At 38.1% G+C, this 19634-nt stretch overlaps 1 protein-coding gene across 2 annotated transcripts in view; it reads left to right on the top strand.

Moving 5' to 3' along the window:
* Positions 1-19634, top strand: part of PRKG1 (protein kinase cGMP-dependent 1) — a 1158333-nt gene that overhangs the window by 71898 nt on the left and 1066801 nt on the right. The window contains exon 1 of one of the 2 annotated variants that reach the window (XM_045569366.1): positions 4312-4735. The exons of the other annotated variant lie outside the window; for it this stretch is intronic. Coding sequence (XP_045425322.1) covers positions 4425-4735 — 311 coding nt within the window. The 5' untranslated portion in view covers positions 4312-4424. Of the gene's footprint in view, positions 1-4311; positions 4736-19634 lie in introns of those variants that run through there. 2 annotated transcript variants of the gene reach the window in all.

Consider the following 19634-nt stretch of genomic DNA (forward strand, 5'->3'; position numbering starts at 1 on the left):
AGGAATATTAATAATATTCAACTTAGAGGGTTGTATGAACAGTGTCTGTCATGCATTAAAAGTTCAAGGAAATTAGTTACTTTTATTGTGATCTTGATTATAATTAACAACTTAGAGCAAGCCATTATTTATGTCTGCCAGTAATAGCCTTCATATCTAGATTCTTAGGAGTACCTGTTAGTTTTAGCAGTTTTCTGCAAAGTGTGGCTTCCATTACCTAAAAATCCCAACTATATTTTTGTTTGTTTGTTTTCCTGTTCAAGATACATACATGAAACGGTAGACAAAAATTTCAAACTTAAAACTCTTCCAGGAGATGTAGCATCCATGGAATGGACAAATGGATGATAAAATTATCATAGTTCTTTTGGGGTTAATTATGTTTTTAGTGAAGGATAAAAAATTCTACAGACTTTATTTTTTAATGGCCAGTATTATAATAAAGCTACTTTATTGAATATCCCATTAAATAATTCTGAGATCCATTGAGGAAGACATGGTAATATTTATTTATTTATTTTTCAGCTTATTATGGGGGTACAAAAGTTCAGGTTATATATATTGTCCATGTCCCGTCCATTCCCCAGACAGTGTGCGTGAGGTTTGGGTGCAAAACTGAACAGCATACTGGAGTTCTAACATGCCACAGTTTGGTCTAACTACCAGTAGGATTTTACTTCCGTTAAAGCTATGATAAAGGCAGACTGCTGAAAAGCAGGTTGTGAGTTGGCTGTGGAATTCTAGACTGTGAATTCAGTTCCTTCAAAATTGCATTGTTGGCCTGGCGTGGTGCCTCACACCTGTAATCCTAGCACTCTGGGAGGCCAAGGCGGGTGGATTGTTTGAGCTCAGGAGTTCGAGACCAGCCTGAGCAAGAGCAAGACCCCGTCTCTACTAAAAAAAATAGAAACAAAATATCTGGCCAACTAAAATATATATATAGCAAAAATTAGCCAGGCATGGTGGCGCATGCCTGTAGTCCCAGCTACTCGGGAGGCTGAGGCAGTAGGATTGTTTAAGCCCAGGAGTTTGAGTTTGCTGTGAGCTAGGCTGATGCCATGGCACTCACTCTAGCCCAGGCAACAAAGCGAGGCACTGTCTCAAAAAAAAAAAAAAAAATCCATTGTTCTTTAAGTGTTAGTATCTAACATCAAGGCCTTATCCCAGATAGGCAGTGGGAGAAGAGTTTTCAGCCCATGCTATTCCCCTCCACTCCATTCCAGATGGAATTTGTGGTAGACATTTCCAAAGTAGGCTGTAGACTTGTGCCTTATCTTTGATCTGGTAATTTAGCCAATTAAGTTTTCTGTGGGACACATAGTAAAGATAATTTGTTGAAATATAATTGCAAGATCTTGATTTTTCACATAAAGTTTATTTCTAGCATTTACTAAATACAATGCAAAAGATGTTTAAGAAAATATTAGAATCACTCAAAAGGTTGAGATGAAACCTGGTTCCTCAAGATCTAAACAACCAGACAAAAACATCATTGAAAAATTTACTTAAAATGTTTATTTTGACTTTAAGACTGAGAAAAGCCTAGAATTTTGAAATTTGCATATATAATTATAAAGCATTTAAGAGGAAATGAAATTAATTTTATAATATAGGCTAATATAACTGAATATGTTAGTCTGTACCTTAAACCCCTTTTAAAGTCAAAATTGTAATGAATGGATCTTTTCAGGCATTTACTTTGTGTTTGTTGCAACAAATTCTTAATATCAGATTCATCCTAAAACATTTTGTATCATGAAAATTCCATTTAAATGAGAATATAATGTGGATACGTCCTATGTTTCATGTAGATATACTAGCTTAACTAGTGAAAATTATTTATACAAGTCAGTGTAAAAAACTTCACTTTTGTTCAAAATACCTGAATATTTTGGTTGAAGTGCTATTTTTTTATTTTTATTTTTGGGACAAATGCTTTAGTTTCTGTTTTCCTTTGTATATGTAGGCAGGCTTTCTACAAATGAAGAAAACCTCTCTCTATATTGTGCTGCTCAAAGACATTGAGTAACCCCATTTAAGCCTCAAATGAACTCTAAAAACAAAACTCTGCTTAGCAGTTGTCTAATGATGTCCCCTATACATTGCTTTGGATATATTTTTAGACATAAACTATTGGCATCATGGACCCCAATATAGACCTATAGGAAAAAGTCATTTAGTATTAAACATTTTCCCATGGAAATAAAGAACTCCCACAGGTTGAATAAGATAAGAATTTGGCCTTTTGCCTAAAAGAAGAAAATTGTCATGAAGCTCTTTTACAGTACAGTCAGTTATACAAAGTCATAATATTTCTACTTGGTTTACTTCTAATTAAAACAACAATAATTCAAAACTATTATTTACTGCTGTCCGTATATGTATGTTATTCATGTTTCTTCCTCACAAATGAAAATGTTTCGGGAATTATCCACTTTATATAACACATTCCGAAACGAATGCACTTCCGAAAATGTGCGTGTTGAAAAGCAGACAAATGAAGTGTCTATGTCACCTTTACTAAGAGAATTAGATCATAATCTGTGTGAAAGAATGTTTAGGATTGTATAACCTTTGTCATTTATACCTCCAATCACAAACAAATACGTTTTAAATCAAACAGCTTGTTAACGTGCTAGTAGCTAGCTGGTTTTTTCTTTCTTCCTTTGTTTTGTAAGCTTAAATACAAAAAATGTATATTCAAAAGCAAAAGTGAGCAAGTTTTTTGATACTAATATTTGTATTCTTGGCTAAGTTTAGATTCCAGTGAATAGTTGCGCATTGCAATTCAGTTTTAATTTATTTTCTACTTTGTTTTAGTGTTAAGGAATGACCAAATAGAGCATTGAAGATTTATAATATTGAGTGCCCAAAAATAGTAATTTAAAGGCTGCTACTAAAGATGCTGAAAATTTGATGAGTTGTTGAAGATTTAAGCAAATATTAGGAATTTAGGGAAGTGTTAGGTAAATATTTGAGGTTTCTAAATATGTGTTCCCATGATGGGAGAACAACTCTTGTACAGAAAGGATGGTACCCGATTGTCATCACTGTAGGAAATATTATGGGGGCAGGGATGGGGGTGGGAGTGAGTGGGTGGGGTGATTGGTACAGTATAGTGTGCAGTTTAGTGCATCCCATTTGGTCTGCCTTCCTGTTTAGGATTTTCCCTCTTCTTCAAAGTTTGTGTCAGGATTTCTTCCTCGCCATTCAAGTGGACAGATACATTCCTAACAGCTTGGTTGTCAGAAAAGTAATATTTTCAAAGGTATGGTTCAGTTCTAAGATGAACTTTTTGGAACTCGGGAATGATTTTTAACTCCCACCTCCTCCCCCGCCAAATTCAGCAACTGAAAGAAGCCAGGCCCATCTTGGGCCATTCTCTAGACCCCTAGCTCAAGGCGGGAGGGATGATGGAGAAGCTGAGCAGCCTTCTAGGGCCCAAATCCGTTTTTGTCCATTGCCCTAAAAAGAGTTCCATTATCTGAGTTTGGAAGGGGCAGAAAAAATGAGTCACTAGCAGGAGCTGGCAGACAGTAGCAACGCCTAGCGGGGAAAAGTTAGACACCCCCCTCCTCCAACCCCCGTTTTCCAAAGTCTGTATGGGGGAATCCGTCTCTGGCACGGACTCGCTCTCACCTTCTGAGAGGCAAGTTTCTTTTCAAGCGTTAGCCACCTGTGTGCGGCGCTCCCCGTGGGAAAGGTGGCGTGGGAGAAGCGAAAGCTCAGTCACAGCGCTCGGGAGCTTTTCTTGGTTGAAATACCTCCAGAACTCAGAGCTCTTAGGATGCAGAGTCCTCTCTGCCCTCGGACGTCGCCAGGATCTTAGCTTAGATCGCCAGGATTCTCAAGACTGGTATGCGCCGGAGCCGGCTGACGCCTCCCCAGTTTGCACGGGGTCCTCCCTGTCCTCGCCCTCCCACCTCCCCACCCCCAAAGTAGTGCCCCCGCCTCGCTCCGCCTGCACACCCCCAGCGCCTCGGAGGTTTATCGGGTCCTCACACTCCCCGCCGGCTTCCTTTGGCGCCCGGCGCCAGCGACCCGGCCAGACCGCTGCTGCCTTGGAGTCCCCATTCAAGTCCCCTCCTCCCGCTCCCCCGCCGCCGCGCCTCCCGCCCCTGCGCCCCCGCGCCGCGGCGCCCACCGCGTTTCAGGTTTAATCCCCGGTTGGACCTGCCGTTGCGCTCATCCCCACGCTCGGCGTCTCAGTAAGCCCCGAGAAGTGGAATCTGCACACTGAAACTCTCGGTCGCCGGAGCCGGCGGACTGGGCATGCTCAGAAGCCAGGGCTGGCTTTGGTCTCAAGTAGGAAGCTTTTGCACTCGGGAGGCAGCGACGACTTTGGGGAAAGTTGATCGGAGAGGGGAGGAAGCCCCGAGACGCGGAGCAGCGGCAGGAAGGAGCCCCCGGCAGCCCGGAGGAGCATGGGCACCCTGCGGGATTTACAGTACGCGCTCCAGGAGAAGATCGAGGAGCTGAGGCAGCGGGATGCTCTCATCGACGAGCTGGAGCTAGAGTTGGATCAGAAGGACGAACTGATCCAGAAGCTGCAGAACGAACTGGACAAGTACCGCTCGGTGATCCGACCGGCCACCCAGCAGGCGCAGAAGCAGAGCGCGAGCACCTTGCAGGGCGAGCCGCGCACCAAGCGGCAGGCGATCTCCGCCGAGCCCACCGCTTTCGACATCCAGGATCTCAGCCATGTGACCCTGCCCTTCTACCCCAAGAGCCCACAGTAAGCAGGGGTTGCGCGCCGGGGCCGTGTGGCACCCTGGCGGTGGGGAGCTGCGGGTCTCTGTATTGTCTGTCGGCCCCCGCCCCTCCCGCTTGCCATGTCTGTCCTCATCCTCAGAAATGTTTCGTTTTAACGGGCACTTCTTGCGGGGCTGTGCACGTTTCTCAGAGCCAGACTCACTGCACATACGTTGCCTTCATGTCTTTGTCAGATGTCAAGGTATTATTTTTAAATATACATATACATTCATATATGCCACCTAGTGTACGTAGAGTTTGAACGCGCCCCAGGTGTGTGTCCGACCGTGCGTGTGAGTGTGACGGGAGAAATAAAAAGCCCCCGTCTCCTAAAAGCCCTGGCAAACCAGCCCAGCCGGAAAATCCTAAATGCAGGCTCATCAGACTTGAAATGAAATGCGTCTGATAGCTCCCTTACTTTCTATGCTTTTGTGGCTCTCGCGGATTTCTCTACCTGCTGGCGCTTCACGCTGGTACCCTTCAAACCTGAGGTTCTGTCATCATCAAAGTGTCAAAAATAAGCAAATACCCATATAAAAGGGAAGTATTTTTTGATTTCTTGTGTTGGATGACATTTACAATCCGTAAATGGAAGACTAGTCTGTTGATTTTTTAAAAATATTTTTTCGTAACATCTGAGGGAGAAGATTGCTTATTTTCCTTCAGGAATTTGCATAACGTTACTAATGGAGCAGCTCCATCAGCCAAGAGGGTTGCATGTTTCCAGGATCAAATATAGATAAGTACACTTACCTTAGTTACAACGTGGACACATTGTTTGCCTTACTCCTGGTTTCTAATGCAACCACTCTAGTATTGTTCTAGCATTTTAGAGAACTGTGTACTTTTGATGTCAGTGGGCTTCAGAACTTGGTTTGGGAAAAAATTGAATGAAACTTGTTATTCAACAACACTCAACTCAAAATCCTTATGGAGAGTAAAGAAGCAGAAATGGGAGGTTAACATAGAATGAGGGAAAGCACCCAAATGAATGTCATTTTTAATTAGTAGATAATGACATAATTGATAAAACCGAGGATTTTGCTGCTCTTAACTACATCACATTGTCTGGATGACATGTGTTACATAATAATACAAAGTCCCTTGAAACTCTTTGCTTCATAAAGACAAGAAATTAATATAAAGAGAAAAAGTAAATACTTGATTACCTCTATTTATATTTATTGGATTTTGGGGGGGAGAGGTCAGAAGCATGCATTAATTACACTTTTGAAAACTTAGAGTTATACCCATACATAGTGGTTCTCATGGAACGTTTGCTGTTCTTCATGCAGGTGTAGCTTAAGGAGGAGTTTGTATTCTGTGAGGGAGTGGAGGAGAGACAGTAAGGATAAACATTCCTGAGATTCTGACCTGACCAAGTTGTCCTGATAGTTCAGCAGACTTAGATTTGCCTTAGAAACCTGAATGATTTGAATGGACTTCAACTTTCTCTGGTAAATTAATTTGCAGTCCTGACATGCTTGCCTGTTTTAGCTAACAAGGTACATGACCATCTCTCCTGGGCCAAGTTTTGCATAATGAAAAAATAACTCCAAGACAGCTCCCTGCATCTTTAAGCATTCCATAAAATTTCATTTTAGTATCTGCAGGACTTTGGAGTAACAGAGCAAACTCCGCTTTTATGAAAAGACCATTTTAATAGGGTTTATAATGAAGCATGATCAAGACGGCTGATAACTCCAGTTAAACGTTCTATCAGAGAAGATCTAAAGGAATCTAGGCAGTAGGGAATGAACTGGACAATGTGGTAAGTTTTAGAAACCTCTCAGTGCTTGACACATAGAATAACTAGATTAAAAAGAAAAGTCCATGGTGGAAAATGAAATTAGTGTGGCAAATAGTTTACAACATCCATTGTAATAAACATTTTATTCATTGAACAATGTTGTGTGTTCTCATATTTATTTAATAACCTGTGTTTTAAAGAACTCAGCTATTAAGGTATTGCCATGATGGATTTTGTGATTCTGAAGGATTTTTATTGAAGAAAATGATAGAGTGTCTTCTAAGCTTAAATATTTTTGGAAAAACATCTGTTCTTTTTTCACACTTACATAAAGAAAACTAGAATAAAATTGGCTTGAGTAGTAGAATGTGTACCTTTCTTAGGGGAAAAAGAATTATATTGTATGCAAAATGATTATATATTAGGTTATTTTAATGGTTGTACCACATAGCTCCACAAAGAATTAAGAAAACTTGCCAAACCAAAGAAGACCTGTTTGCATTTCAGTTTATTTCACTATGAATAATTTGAGTACACAGACTTATTGGCAACAAGTGTTTATGTTTTTGTAGTGCATCTTTTCTGCAAGTTAAATGTAGCCATCTTTCTTAAACTTACACATAGATTATTATGAGTTCAAGTTAAAATGAAACCAACTAAATAGACTAAAATGAATTTCAAGTTCACACTCATGTTAGTTTTGATACTGTTTTTTTAGATATAGTTAACTGCCCAGCTAACGTTCTGTTCAATTACCTGATGTATGCAAATATGTTTGTCTAGTTTTTGCTTACCGTGGTTACTTTCTGAAGATTATTTTTTAAAAATATTCTGTTTTCTTGGTGATTTTTGATCATTTAAAAATAATGTAAAATGTAAACTAACTTAAAACTTTAATCATCTTAACATTTTTGGTTTGGAATTTTCCCTTGAAGATGGGAATTGGAGGGAAGCCTCTGTCAGATTCCAGCACAGAACCAGGGCACCTTGCTACACCTATGAGGTGGGAGGAGTGTTTTTGTTGGTCTCTTTCACAATCTGTGTAGATATAGTCCTTTAGCCCCTCTTGTGTTATGAAAGGGAAGCAAAGAACTGATGTAGCAAATTGGAATCTGTATTCCCCTGCTACCAAATAACTGCTTGAGAATGTAAAGCTACTAGACTGCATATTTTGAAAGAAATTGAGCAAATCCTAAAAAATTAAGAAAAAAAGCCCAAGGATCCATTATATAAAATCAGATTGCCTGTTGATTGTGTGTATAGAATGGGTCTTACGGACTTTCAATTTAATTTTATTTCATAACATTTTATTCCTGAAAATTGACTCTGTAATAGGTTAGAACATCCGGTTTCTGATATTTTGATCCAAACGCTTTACCTATTGAAAATACTCCCAAATCTTTTTCATTTTGCTGCCACAGGGTTCTATGTCATTTCAATTGCACTATGCAGACTTATGTTCCTAAAAGTTGTTAATGTCTCTGTATTTATGTTAAACTGTTGCTTTTCACTCCAGCAGTAGCTGAATTTCAGAGAATTACATGTTCTCTTCTGTTTTACTTTTTGATTGTGAAGTACTTTAGAAGAGCTGAAGATAAAAAGATACGTATTTTCTCATTTTTAATGAGGCATTAATTTTATAAAGATCTTATATGATCTTTTAAACCTTGACACTAATATAGCTCAAGAGAAATCAAATCTTCCTAAAGGCTGTATGTTAAATTCTGTAGGAATTTGAGAGAATTCTAGAATTCTAGTGTAATCAGAAATGGCATGCTATTAAACCATAGATTTCTTCAAAGGTAGAAATTAAGTATTCCAAGTGTGCCCTACAGCTCAGTTCAGCACTTTTATGGAAAGTCTGCCATGTGTAAAATATTGTAAGGCAATAGAGGTGAGAGATACATAGGTCCCACCATTAAGGAGTTAATAAGGGGTTAACAATGCTACAGAAGTAAATATTCTAGAAGGTAGAGTAAGGTAAGTCACAGAGGAGATAACTAAGACAGTTGGCAAAATGTAATCAAGCCCATTTAATTTTATGGTATCAGAAACTCTTGTGGATGTGGAAGTATTTAAGTATTTGAAGGATGGCCATGATTTAGTTGAATGGAAATGAGATGAAAAGGGGAGGGGTTTGGGGGAGATAGATTAGCAAAGAGATAAGACAGAAAAAGAAAACAGGGCACATCTGGGGATTGGCAGCAACTGGTGGCTGTACTAGAGTACTGTAGAAGGAATTGAGGAAAAGCAAGTTAAGGCTAGTGAGAATGAGGATCTTAGTTTATGATTTTATAAAATAGGTGAGAGAGTATTCTGCTTGTTTTCAGAATAATCAAGAATTATTTGTGTGGATGTATGCTTTACACTGAGGACTGATTGTTACCCACTAGTGAAATTCTGAATCTCAGAATTGTCAGTTTAGCCCTCTAATACCCACCAGCACAGTCCTGATGATAGTCATAACTATACTAACTAGATAAGAGTATTTAATTTAATCAAGCCACAAATGATTAAAACTCTTAAAGAAACCAAGTTGCTTTTTCCACTCACTTCAAAATGTTCTGTTGAAAATAATCTAATTTTATGCCATAGACTAGCATTGCAGATGCCTCACATACCTAAGTAAACTGGACATAGATGAGAATTGAAACTGAAGTTGGTTTTTATAAGTCATCTTTCCTGTGTGGTTTTTTTTTGTGTGTGTGTGGAGGAGTTAAATTCTGACCTAACGTTATTCTAATAGAGTTTCCAATTTAAGTTTGATCATTAATTTGACATTACACTCTATGCAGTAAAATTGAAGTCGTGGAAGCCTTTATAAAAATGTGTGAGACCAGGTTGCTAAAACCCTATTAGGGTGTTTGGAAGCACAGTCATGTTGTGTGTCCCCACAATGGGGCTTATAATGACAATACTGACAAGCCTTTAAATAAAATAGCTCTAGAAACTGCCTGAAAATATAAATGACCAGCTTCCTTGCTCTACTGGGCCACATTTCCAAGCTGCTGCTACTTGTTATTTTGCTAGAGAGTTGGGTTTGGATTCCTAATGGGAAAGGGTACAGGAACGCAGACGATGTTTCCGTTGTTGCTGTTTGCAGGTTATAAGGCATATGGACACATTTTTTTTTCTGTCTGCCTAGCAATGGAGGGTCTCCATGGTATCCTAGCAACCAAAGAACACCAGGCTGCTGTTCTTTCTGCCATCTCCACTATAGGTGCTCCTGCCCATCCAAGGAACTGGGCCTGTTGCTAGCATTAAAGACACTCTGACTTGAACCTTCCGAGCTCAGAGAACACAAGACAATGTAATAAATAAGCACATGCTGAAAGCAGCATTTACCAGTATGCTCAACAGCTCATTATGCAGTCACATCTGTGGCATTTTGAATCCTAATCTGAAATGTTGAGCTGGTGCTGTTTGCACCCCTTCCCCGACAGCCCTTCCTCACACCCAGCCCTCTGCCACTGGTTCTTCTTCCCTCTCACCATCTTCTATAATGACTGCTCTGCTTCGCGTCTCCTTAAAATTTATTTTCTTGGAAGTTAAGTCCGTGCAGCCTGTTTGAACTCTCTAAGTATAATTTTGTTTGTAAGAGCAGAGGAATGTTCACCTTCCAAAACTGTCGTGTAAATATAAACAATAGCACCAAAACTGTAGCTTCACAAAACAGATGTTTTAACACAAGGTGGGACAAATAGTACACTCCCCAAAGTCTCTTATTTCTGAAGTGGGGTTTATTGTTATAGTTATTAATAGGAAAAAACCAAGAGAGTAGAGAGGAAAGAAAAGATATGTATGGGGGGAAGACAGGAAAGGGCAAAACAAGATGCATTTTGTTAAAACTTTGCCATATTTGTAAGGAAGTTGGAAAGGAGTAGTAGACCTTGTCGGTGAATAAATAGGTGATAAGACTGGAACAGAATTTGCAAGTAAGATATGTGGATAAGATAGTCATAGAGAGCAGACACCCAAATTGGAGTATGGGAAAGGTTTGCCTCATCAGGGAGCCATACTGAAGATGTTTCCCTTTACACCAATGCTTGTTTTGAATGCTTCATATTGTCCCTTTGAGAAATCCCTGAATCTGAAATCTTTGTGCAGTCCACAGTGCAGAGGAAAAGGAATGAGGGCAGTAGGTGAGCATATCACTGTTTCTGAATTAATGTGACAAGAAATGCACTGCCCATCATCATAAGAATGGCTAACATTTTTGGAGCACTCATTCTGTACTAGGTGCTGCTCCTGTGCTTTACATAGGTCATTTCTTTTAACACTCAGCACTGGGAGAAAGATTTTGGATTATCCCCATTTCACAGCATGAGAAACAGAGCTCAGAGGCTCAGAAAAGCTAAGCAACTTGCCCAAGGCCACACACTTAGTAAAAGACTGAACTTGAATTTGACCTCAAGAGCCTGTCTCCAGCTGTCCTGCTTCTCAAAAGAGTGTGGGGATTACGTAGTTGCAGGAAAACCTAATAAATAACATATGTGCTGCTCTCAGGGGAGTATCTATTCACCAATAATTAAACAGGAAGCAGAAGTACTTTGGCAAAAGTGGAAGAAATGAGATAGGACAGTGGTTCCCAAACTTTACTGTACATTAGAATCACCTGGGAAACCTTAACAGCATCCAGTGTGTAGGTTTTACCCACAACCAATTAAAATCATAATGTTTGGGAGTGGAAGCTAGGTTTCAGCATTTTTAAATGATTCTCTAGGTAACTCCAATGTGCAGCAAAATCAGGGCATCACTCTGATAGGAAGATGACAGGGTGTGTATATATGTGTGTGTCTGTGTGTATGTTTGTATGTGATATTAAACAAAAGACAAGGATAAATTTTCATCTAAAGAGTTAAATGTCTCTATTGGCTAAAACCTTTAAGCACTAGGGGCTTGCAAAAGTAGTAATGATTTTTGACCAAATTATAGGTGTATACTATTTGTTAATGTTTTATTGTTTATTTTCCCAAATAAGTAATCATTACCCTACCCTAGCCTGTTACTTCTCAAACCTAGCCGTATATTATAATCACCTAGGGAGCTTTAAAAAATGTCTTTGCTGGGGTACCACCTCAGAAGCCTCCAAGTTAATTTCTCTGGGGTGGACCTGAGGTATAGCTATATTATTTTAGCTTCCAAGGTGATTCTAATGTGCATTCAGGGTTGGGAATCTCTAGGATAGCCTATTAAATGTTGTCGGTTACAGATTACTTAAAGTCCCATTCTCTGGGGAAGCACCTTGTTTTCTTGTGTCCAACCCAAATCCCATTCTTTCAGTGGAGCGTGGCAGCTCCAGCTCCTCAATTCTCATAAGCATCTGGACCTGTCAGTTTCACTGTGATCTCTGGGGTTACCTGCTATGGACCTGGGATACACAATGTGGCTGCAGCTCTGTTAAATGGGTACGTATGTTTCCCCTTCCCTGCCAGCTATGAGTTCTGGCCACTCTCCAGATGCGACACACGTTAGGATCAGCCCAAGTTTGTTTTCTATTCTCACTGAGGGCAGCTGCCTCATTAGCCAGTAAGACTGCTTCCTTGGGTCCCAGCTACTACTGCACAGTGTTAAGTTAATGAAGGTGAAACAATGATGAGCGCCTCTTGGAAGAGTAGTACTGGGCTTGTAGCGCCTCTCCTTCTGGTATGTGATGTCTCTGCAGCCAGCTACAGTTTTTTTTCCCTACAGATATTTTATCCTTTTAAGGCAAACAGCCTGAGCCCAGGCTGAGGAGTACTTTCCAAGGCTTCAGGGAAAGCAGAGCTAACATATCAACCTCTCAACCCCCTTTCCAGGCTGTTGGATTTAGGTGGACAGATCTGGGCATTGCTGGCAGGTGAGAGGTCTGAGAGAACACCTGCAATAAGAGATCTGGGTGTGTCCCTCAGGAATAATCCTGGGGGAGATGAGGATTCCTAAGCCCTGTGATCAGATCTCACTGCTGCCCCTATTGCCAGGTCTTTGTGTCACTTTCTTGCCCTCTTTCCCCTTATGTCAGTGTTAAAAACTCCTCAAGCTGTTCCTAATGCTCTCTAATAGGAGCCTATTTACATTTATAATTTAATCATTATCTTCTCAGGTGAAGATCAGCCAATATAGCACTTTATATAAGTAATGAAAATAGCTAATATAATTGCCAATACTTTTTTGGTAAAAATGATCTTAGAATCAGAGTCAGTGAGGATCTTTCTGGTCTCTTTCCCCCTCCTTCTGAAATATGAAAATGTATTCCACTGACAGATAGCATGTTAAAGCAGAGTAGATGTAATAAGGCTGCCCAGAGGATTGGGGACATTAATTATGCAGGGAAGTTAATTATAAGTAAAGTAAACACTTTCATTATGAATCCAGCTCCATGTAGTGCATTTAGTTATTGGACCTAAATGGGAGGGATAAGAGGAATTAGCAACAATACAGAACATGACCAAAAGCATGTGTTCACTTATTATGGCTTAGCAGTCAGAGACAGAATGATGGGCAAGAGCTGGTGGTAGAATACTGGGAACATGCCTATGTCTCTGGGTTCTTTTATTCTAAGATATGAAAGGATGGGAGTTAGCATAGAAAAAGAAATTAGTGACAATTTAGTGCCAACATAACACTACTTTCACCTGCATCAAAAATTCAATAATGTTAATTACTTTTGCCTGTCTACAGATCATAAAGGCAAATTAAACTTCATCAGATTGGCTTTAAGATGGATGTAATTGCATTAACTTCTATATAGAGCTGGGGTCACTTAGGCCCAGCCAAAGCATAAGTAAATAGCTTAAACTATTTTTATGGGATTATAATATGTGTCAAAAGCAGATCTCCTGATGTTATTGACTGTCTAATGTTTAGTTTCATTTTCTCACTTCTAGACCATACCTGCTCTGAAGAAGTAGCACTATACTTCTTTCAACATGAAGTAATTATAGTATCAGCCAGTCAGTTTAATTTGGTTAATTGTATTGAATGTCAATGATGACAAATATGCTCTAGTTAAGCAAAATACTTGTGCTATTTCTGAAACAATTGTATTATGGTAATATCAAGCTTTCACTAGATCTAGGGCAAGGAATAATGAGATAATGTGCGGGAAAAACATGTTTTCTGGATATATTGTACATCATCTTAATGGTCCAGTTTTATTAATAAATTATGGTTTTGACAGTGCTTCTAAGTCTGGAATGAGAGGAAAGAAAAAAAGAATTGTCATGACGAAAAAAGAAAAATGGGAATTCTGAGTTTTCCCCCTCTGAACTTATTGTTACAGATGGACTAGAGGGTGGGTTGGTCATTTGCTACTACACCTGCAGATGGTTGGCAAACTTGCTACAAAAGGAAGCATAATTCCATACATCCATCTTCATAATACATACATTGCCCAAATCACTGGAGACTGAGCAACACATTTTGTATTATAGCAAGTCAGAGAAGATAACCTTAGATTAGACCTGTGCTCGTTTGACAAGGTGTCACCAAATCCTTCACAAAGGAATGAATATTAAAGTGAAAGGTACCTTTTTGCCAAGCCTGCGATGGCAAGCCACTATGTCACTGGGTGGAGAGAAATAAAAAAATACGCTTTAGAATGCACACTGCATGCACTGTCAGGCTGTGGTATTTTATGTGAGCAATGGTCTTCATTCTAGGTAATTGTTACTTTCTTATTATGGAAATCTCTGAGGATACCAAAGCTTAGAAAAAGCCCAAAGACACTTACATAAGTAAGAGTAGTGATTTTGGCTGGAAGATCCATTCAGTGAGTTCCTTTTTATTTTCACCAAATAGATTTTACTTAATAGAACTTTTTTGGTTTTGAATTGTTAGAGGAAAATGTTTTTCCCCATAGTATATAGTATAGTGAAAAATGAAAGAATAGTTCAAAGTTTCTAGTCATTCATTTAATACCAAGCTTGATATAATAAAAATGTACTCCTGAACTCCATCATACATTTGTATGAGCAATGCTTCTTGTTATAGATCTAAAAAGCTTTAAAATAATGTGAAAGAAACTATGCTATGACTTTTTCTTAAGTAGCTTTAACCTTGGTCAGGAAATAGTCATTTTTCTTTACTTCAAAATTTCACATCAGATTTTGTGTTCCTCATAAAAGGAAAATATGACATGAAAAATTATAACTTGTTTGATTCTGCCTCCCAGATGTTTTAGCATTACTTAGTATGGAGACCTATACTCTCTTGTTGGAAAAAAGAAAGAAAGAAACAATAACTAAATAATTCCTTGTTTATGTAGTGCTGAATGCCATAGAACTAAATGGACGTTACTTTGAAACAGTCCTCATGGAAAGGAATGACAAATAAATAAAATGACAAGCTCATTGTGAATGGATTATCTTTTATTAACTTGATACTTTTTTACATGCTTGATGAATTTATCTAGCCTTTGCATTTTTGTTGCTTTGCTTAAAGCATTAACATACTTGTTTTCCTCTCCTTTTGACTTTTAGTGGGAAATGCCTATCCTAAAAAAAGTATTTTCTTTTGAGTATAGTCCATGCCCTTTCCCATAAGTAAAGAAAAACCTTCCAAAAATGGAGAATCTAGGCACAGAAGCATTTCAAATATATATATATACACACACACACACATATACACACACACAAACACACGCACATACACACACATATATTTATATTCGGGTATTTGTTTACATGTTTATGAATAATTGTAAGAAATTTCAGAAAATTCTGATTTTTGGAGCATATCCTATTTCCATCAAAAGTTATGTTCCATTTATAATATCATGATTATTTTAAACGGCTTCTATACCCTCAGAAATGAAGAGATCAGAAGAACCAATATTGAAATATTTTAGTGAAGATCGAATTTGGTGTGCAGACAAGTGAATCAAGCTGAACAAACACATTGCTAATACCTTCAACCTAAAGTATAAAACAAAAACACTGCTCATCACAGGGGGGCTACTCTTCCTGGGTGACCTTTCTCTTCTGTGGTTTGTTTTGACTTTTGGTGCTACCACTGAAGTCCTGTGCCATGTAAATAATCTATCATAATAGAGCTGTGCTCCATCTTCTGGATTCCTAAGGGTTAGTGTCAGTGTGATGGATGGAAAATGACTCAAGTATCCATTTGTTTGTCTTTCCAAGAGTGGGTTTCTCTGTTAGACTGACTCAGAGGTTATTAAATAATATCTAGGGGAACCCTTGCTAGTGAGTTTTTAAATCCTCTATGACAGGATTTTCCCCCTCATTCTTGACTCCCATTGGTAGATTTCAACACTTCTTTTTGTAGTTCAATCCATTGCTTTATCATCAAGAAGGGGAAGAATATAATAATAACTTCTCTTGCTCAAATTTGTCTCACCTTTATTTTGCCCCCTGGGCATAGAAGCAATTTCTCTCTTCTCCACAAAAATCCTTTATAAAGTTAAGGCAGTAGTTGTTACTTGTTAGCCTTGTCTTTACTGATCAACTATTGATGATGATGATGACAATTACTAAAAATATTTCTTACTATATATGCCATCTCACTTAATTCTCACAGCAATCTGATACAGTCGGTACTGTTACCATCCTAGTTTTTTTCAAACAGAGAAAATGAGGCACAGATCAGTTAAACAACTTGCCCAAGATAAAGCAATGGGCTGAAGCACTCAGATGCAGGTGTGTGTGACCCCAGAGCTCATGCTAACTCTCCATATGCTATATTGTTTAGCTATTTGTTCTAACAATTCATTTTTTATCAGATGTCCCTTGTGCCATTTTTCTCCTTTTATACAGTTATTTGGTCATTTTTTAATATACTATATACCCACTTACCCATGATGGTCATGGGTGCATTCTCTTGTAGAGACTAGCACACCTTAGTATCGTGATAGTTCTTCTTAACAATAATACTGTATTGCTGTTATATTCAAATTTTTATCAAATATAGCTATACATGTTTAAAGCATTTTTACTGTTTCATACTTAGAAAGTTTTCCCCATCTTGTATTTGCATTTTTTTTATTTAACATTTTTAAGTAGCTTATGCCCCTCCCTATTGAATCAAATTTCTATTTTGAAGGAACATTGCCTCAATTTGCCAATGATTCATTTACTTTCTTATTTCTCCCCCAGTATTTATGCCTTCAATTGAGTATTTTTAAAAAGTTTATTAAATACTTTCTGGTTCTTTATTCTAGTAATTAGTAAAAGTTTCTATAGATTGGTTTTTAGTTATTTGTTTGTTTTCTCAGTCATTTCCCAAGTATTTATTAAGGAAATACTATAGGGTAGGACTATACTAGATATATCTTCTTCTCACTCACATATCATTTAATACCTGAAATTTATGGCTATAGAGTATAAGCTAAAAAAGATACTGCCTTATTTCTTCCAACATAGATTGGGCCCAGCATACCTGGGCTGGAACCATGTTTCCAATTCTTAGTGCTTGACTTTGTAATGCTGTGTAATTTTCCTTCATCATATCTGTCAAAGTTTGAACTTCTATATTTTAGTCATTATTTGATTAACATCTACTTCCCCCAAAAGATGTAAGTTCCCTGAAAACAAGGCCAATATCTCTGTTGCTCCATGTTATATCCTTGGAGCCAGAACAGGGCTGGCATACAGCAGATGCTTAATAATTCTTTGTCAAATGAAGGACAAGATGAAGGCTCTTCCTGTTTCTAGCCCTGGGGCACTTCATCTTTTAAATTTAAAATTTGGAAAATTGGAAACCTATGTCACTGAGCTTAGTAGAGCTTTCAGGCATGTTTGGTTTGGCCAGAAGAGTGTTTTATAAACTTTCAAATTTGAATGCTTTGGCACGGATTGCCTGTGCCCCACAAGTTTATCCAGACCCTGCCACTCCATGTTGTCTTTATCTAGCCCATACCCCTTGTTTATATTATTTGCCTGGCTTCTGAAAGCATTTCAGTTTTTTACCTCTGAGATTACAAAGTCTTGAAAAGTCTCTAATAGTTTGAAAAATATGTGATTGTAAAATGTCTTTCCAAGGAAGCATACTTGTCTTCCAACTCTAATAAATGTCTAGTGAAGTCTCAAGCTCTGCAACATAAAATCTCATAAATTGCTTAACCTTGAAAAGTAGATGAGTTGATTGCTAAGAAATAAAGGTGTGGGATTAGAGGAAATAGTTACAGAAGAATCTTTTCTTAATTCTTAATTTTTAATTCCCTTTGCAGATACTACCACAGCTTTCACTAACAAAATCCTTTCAGGTTTAGAACAATAGTTCATTAATTCTGATTATCCAAAAATTCTCACAGATCTTACTATTGTGAAATGGTAGAGACCATTAAACTCATGGTGAAATAGTTTTTCATTAGGTGCTTGCCTCAACATTAGCCAAAATATAAACAGGAAATATTTAAAGGCTGATTTTGTTTGCATATTGTCTCTTAGCTCTTCAGCATGGAACCTGGGAACAACCATTCCTATAAAAAACTTTTTCACCTCATCTGATCCTATGCTTCTATGAGTGCCTGAGGTTATTCTTCTAGAAGGCCTATGTACCAATGCAACTGTAGATTTTGTATATGGTAAGAGTGAGGTTTGATAACAACTTACATTCATTGGCTAGAAAAATGAATGTGTGTATGATTTTATTTGTGCCTCACAATATCTGAGCAAATACAGGACTGATCATCACCATTGTACAGATGAGAAAATTAAGGACCAAAGAGGTGAGGTAATATAAACCAAATCCAATAGTTCTTAAGTGACAGAACTGTAAATCCAGTAGTTCATCAGACTCAGTTTAACCCCCTTTCCATGCACTTTATGGCATTAATGCATTCATGAGCTTGTCTTAGGAGTCCACTGAGTCCTGTGGGGCAGCAGTGCATTTATGGAAATTACAGGCATGTGTGCTCAGAACACAGCTCATGCAATGGATAAGAGCATGGGCTCTAATTTAATTGCTACTTTACCATTCACTAGGTATGTAGCATTGAGTCTGTCTGAGCTTCCATTTCCTCATTATAAATAAGGATTATAACATATACCATGATTAGAGATAATGTTTTTATGTTCTCTCAGCACAGAGTTTAAAACATAGTATGGGTTCAATAAATGGTTGCTGTTGAGGTTATAGTAATATCATCATTTTATTGATTTGTTAAACCAATTTTTCTATTATTAAAGTGCTATGAACATCTCTAAACCAAACTGAAAAGCATGAAATGGAAAGACAGGTTCAGTAATGACAAGGTCCTGGAACACAGCCCAATACAACCCAGCTTGGCTTTGCTGGGTATGACTCAGAGGAAGACTGAGTGACAGCAAGAATCCTATGTGACTTCTGTGTGGGCTAACTGTAGGCAAGAAAGATTGAACATAGGCAAACTTGAAGTTCCATAATAATGTAATTTATTTCAATGAGCAGTCATAGGCCCACAGAGAAGTCAAGGATGGATTGACTAAGTTTGAAATGAGTGCCATGTAGTTAAATTATGTTACAAAAAATTATAGTGAAAATAGTTGTAGTATCTCAAGGGCAAGCTGTACTCTAAAGACAGGAAGACTGTATAGTGATCATTCTGTGCAGATGCATTTATGTGAAGTTGTAGTAATATTGTTCTTAGCATTCGTTTTAACACCTAGGGCCATTGTAAATGTAAACTATGATATCGCTGCTCTGGAGTAGTTTTAAAGACCCACTGCTTTAATTATTTGATTTCAATCCATCAAAAGTATTTAGAACTAAGTGGCTTTTCTGTTTCCTGAAATGTTTGCATAGAAGTTGTTCAGTGATAATGGATTTCTATTTGAAAACCATTCATTCCCAACTTGAATATTTGCTGTCCAGACTGAGAGGCTATCAGACGCAGAACATAATCTTAGCCTATAAATGCTTTCTCTTAATGACGTTGGTACTGCATCTCAAGATATCTTTTCAAAACCAATATGATTGTGGTTAAAAGCTGTGATAGCAGCCCTGTTGGCCTGTGGAGGAATACATTAATGCTCTTGGACAAATTCTTGACAATCATGATGATGAGCTGATAATGGAAAGCTTTGGAATAAAAATAAAAATACTAGTTTATTTTGAAATGTGTCATGTAATACAAGAAAGACAGATTATTTTTAACAGTTTTATTGAGGTGTAATTTAAATACCACAGAATTCACCCACTGTACATGTAAAAAGGG

The sequence above is a fragment of the Lemur catta genome, chromosome 14, assembly GCF_020740605.2.
Source record: "Lemur catta isolate mLemCat1 chromosome 14, mLemCat1.pri, whole genome shotgun sequence".
Classification (NCBI taxonomy): Eukaryota; Metazoa; Chordata; class Mammalia; order Primates; family Lemuridae; genus Lemur; species Lemur catta.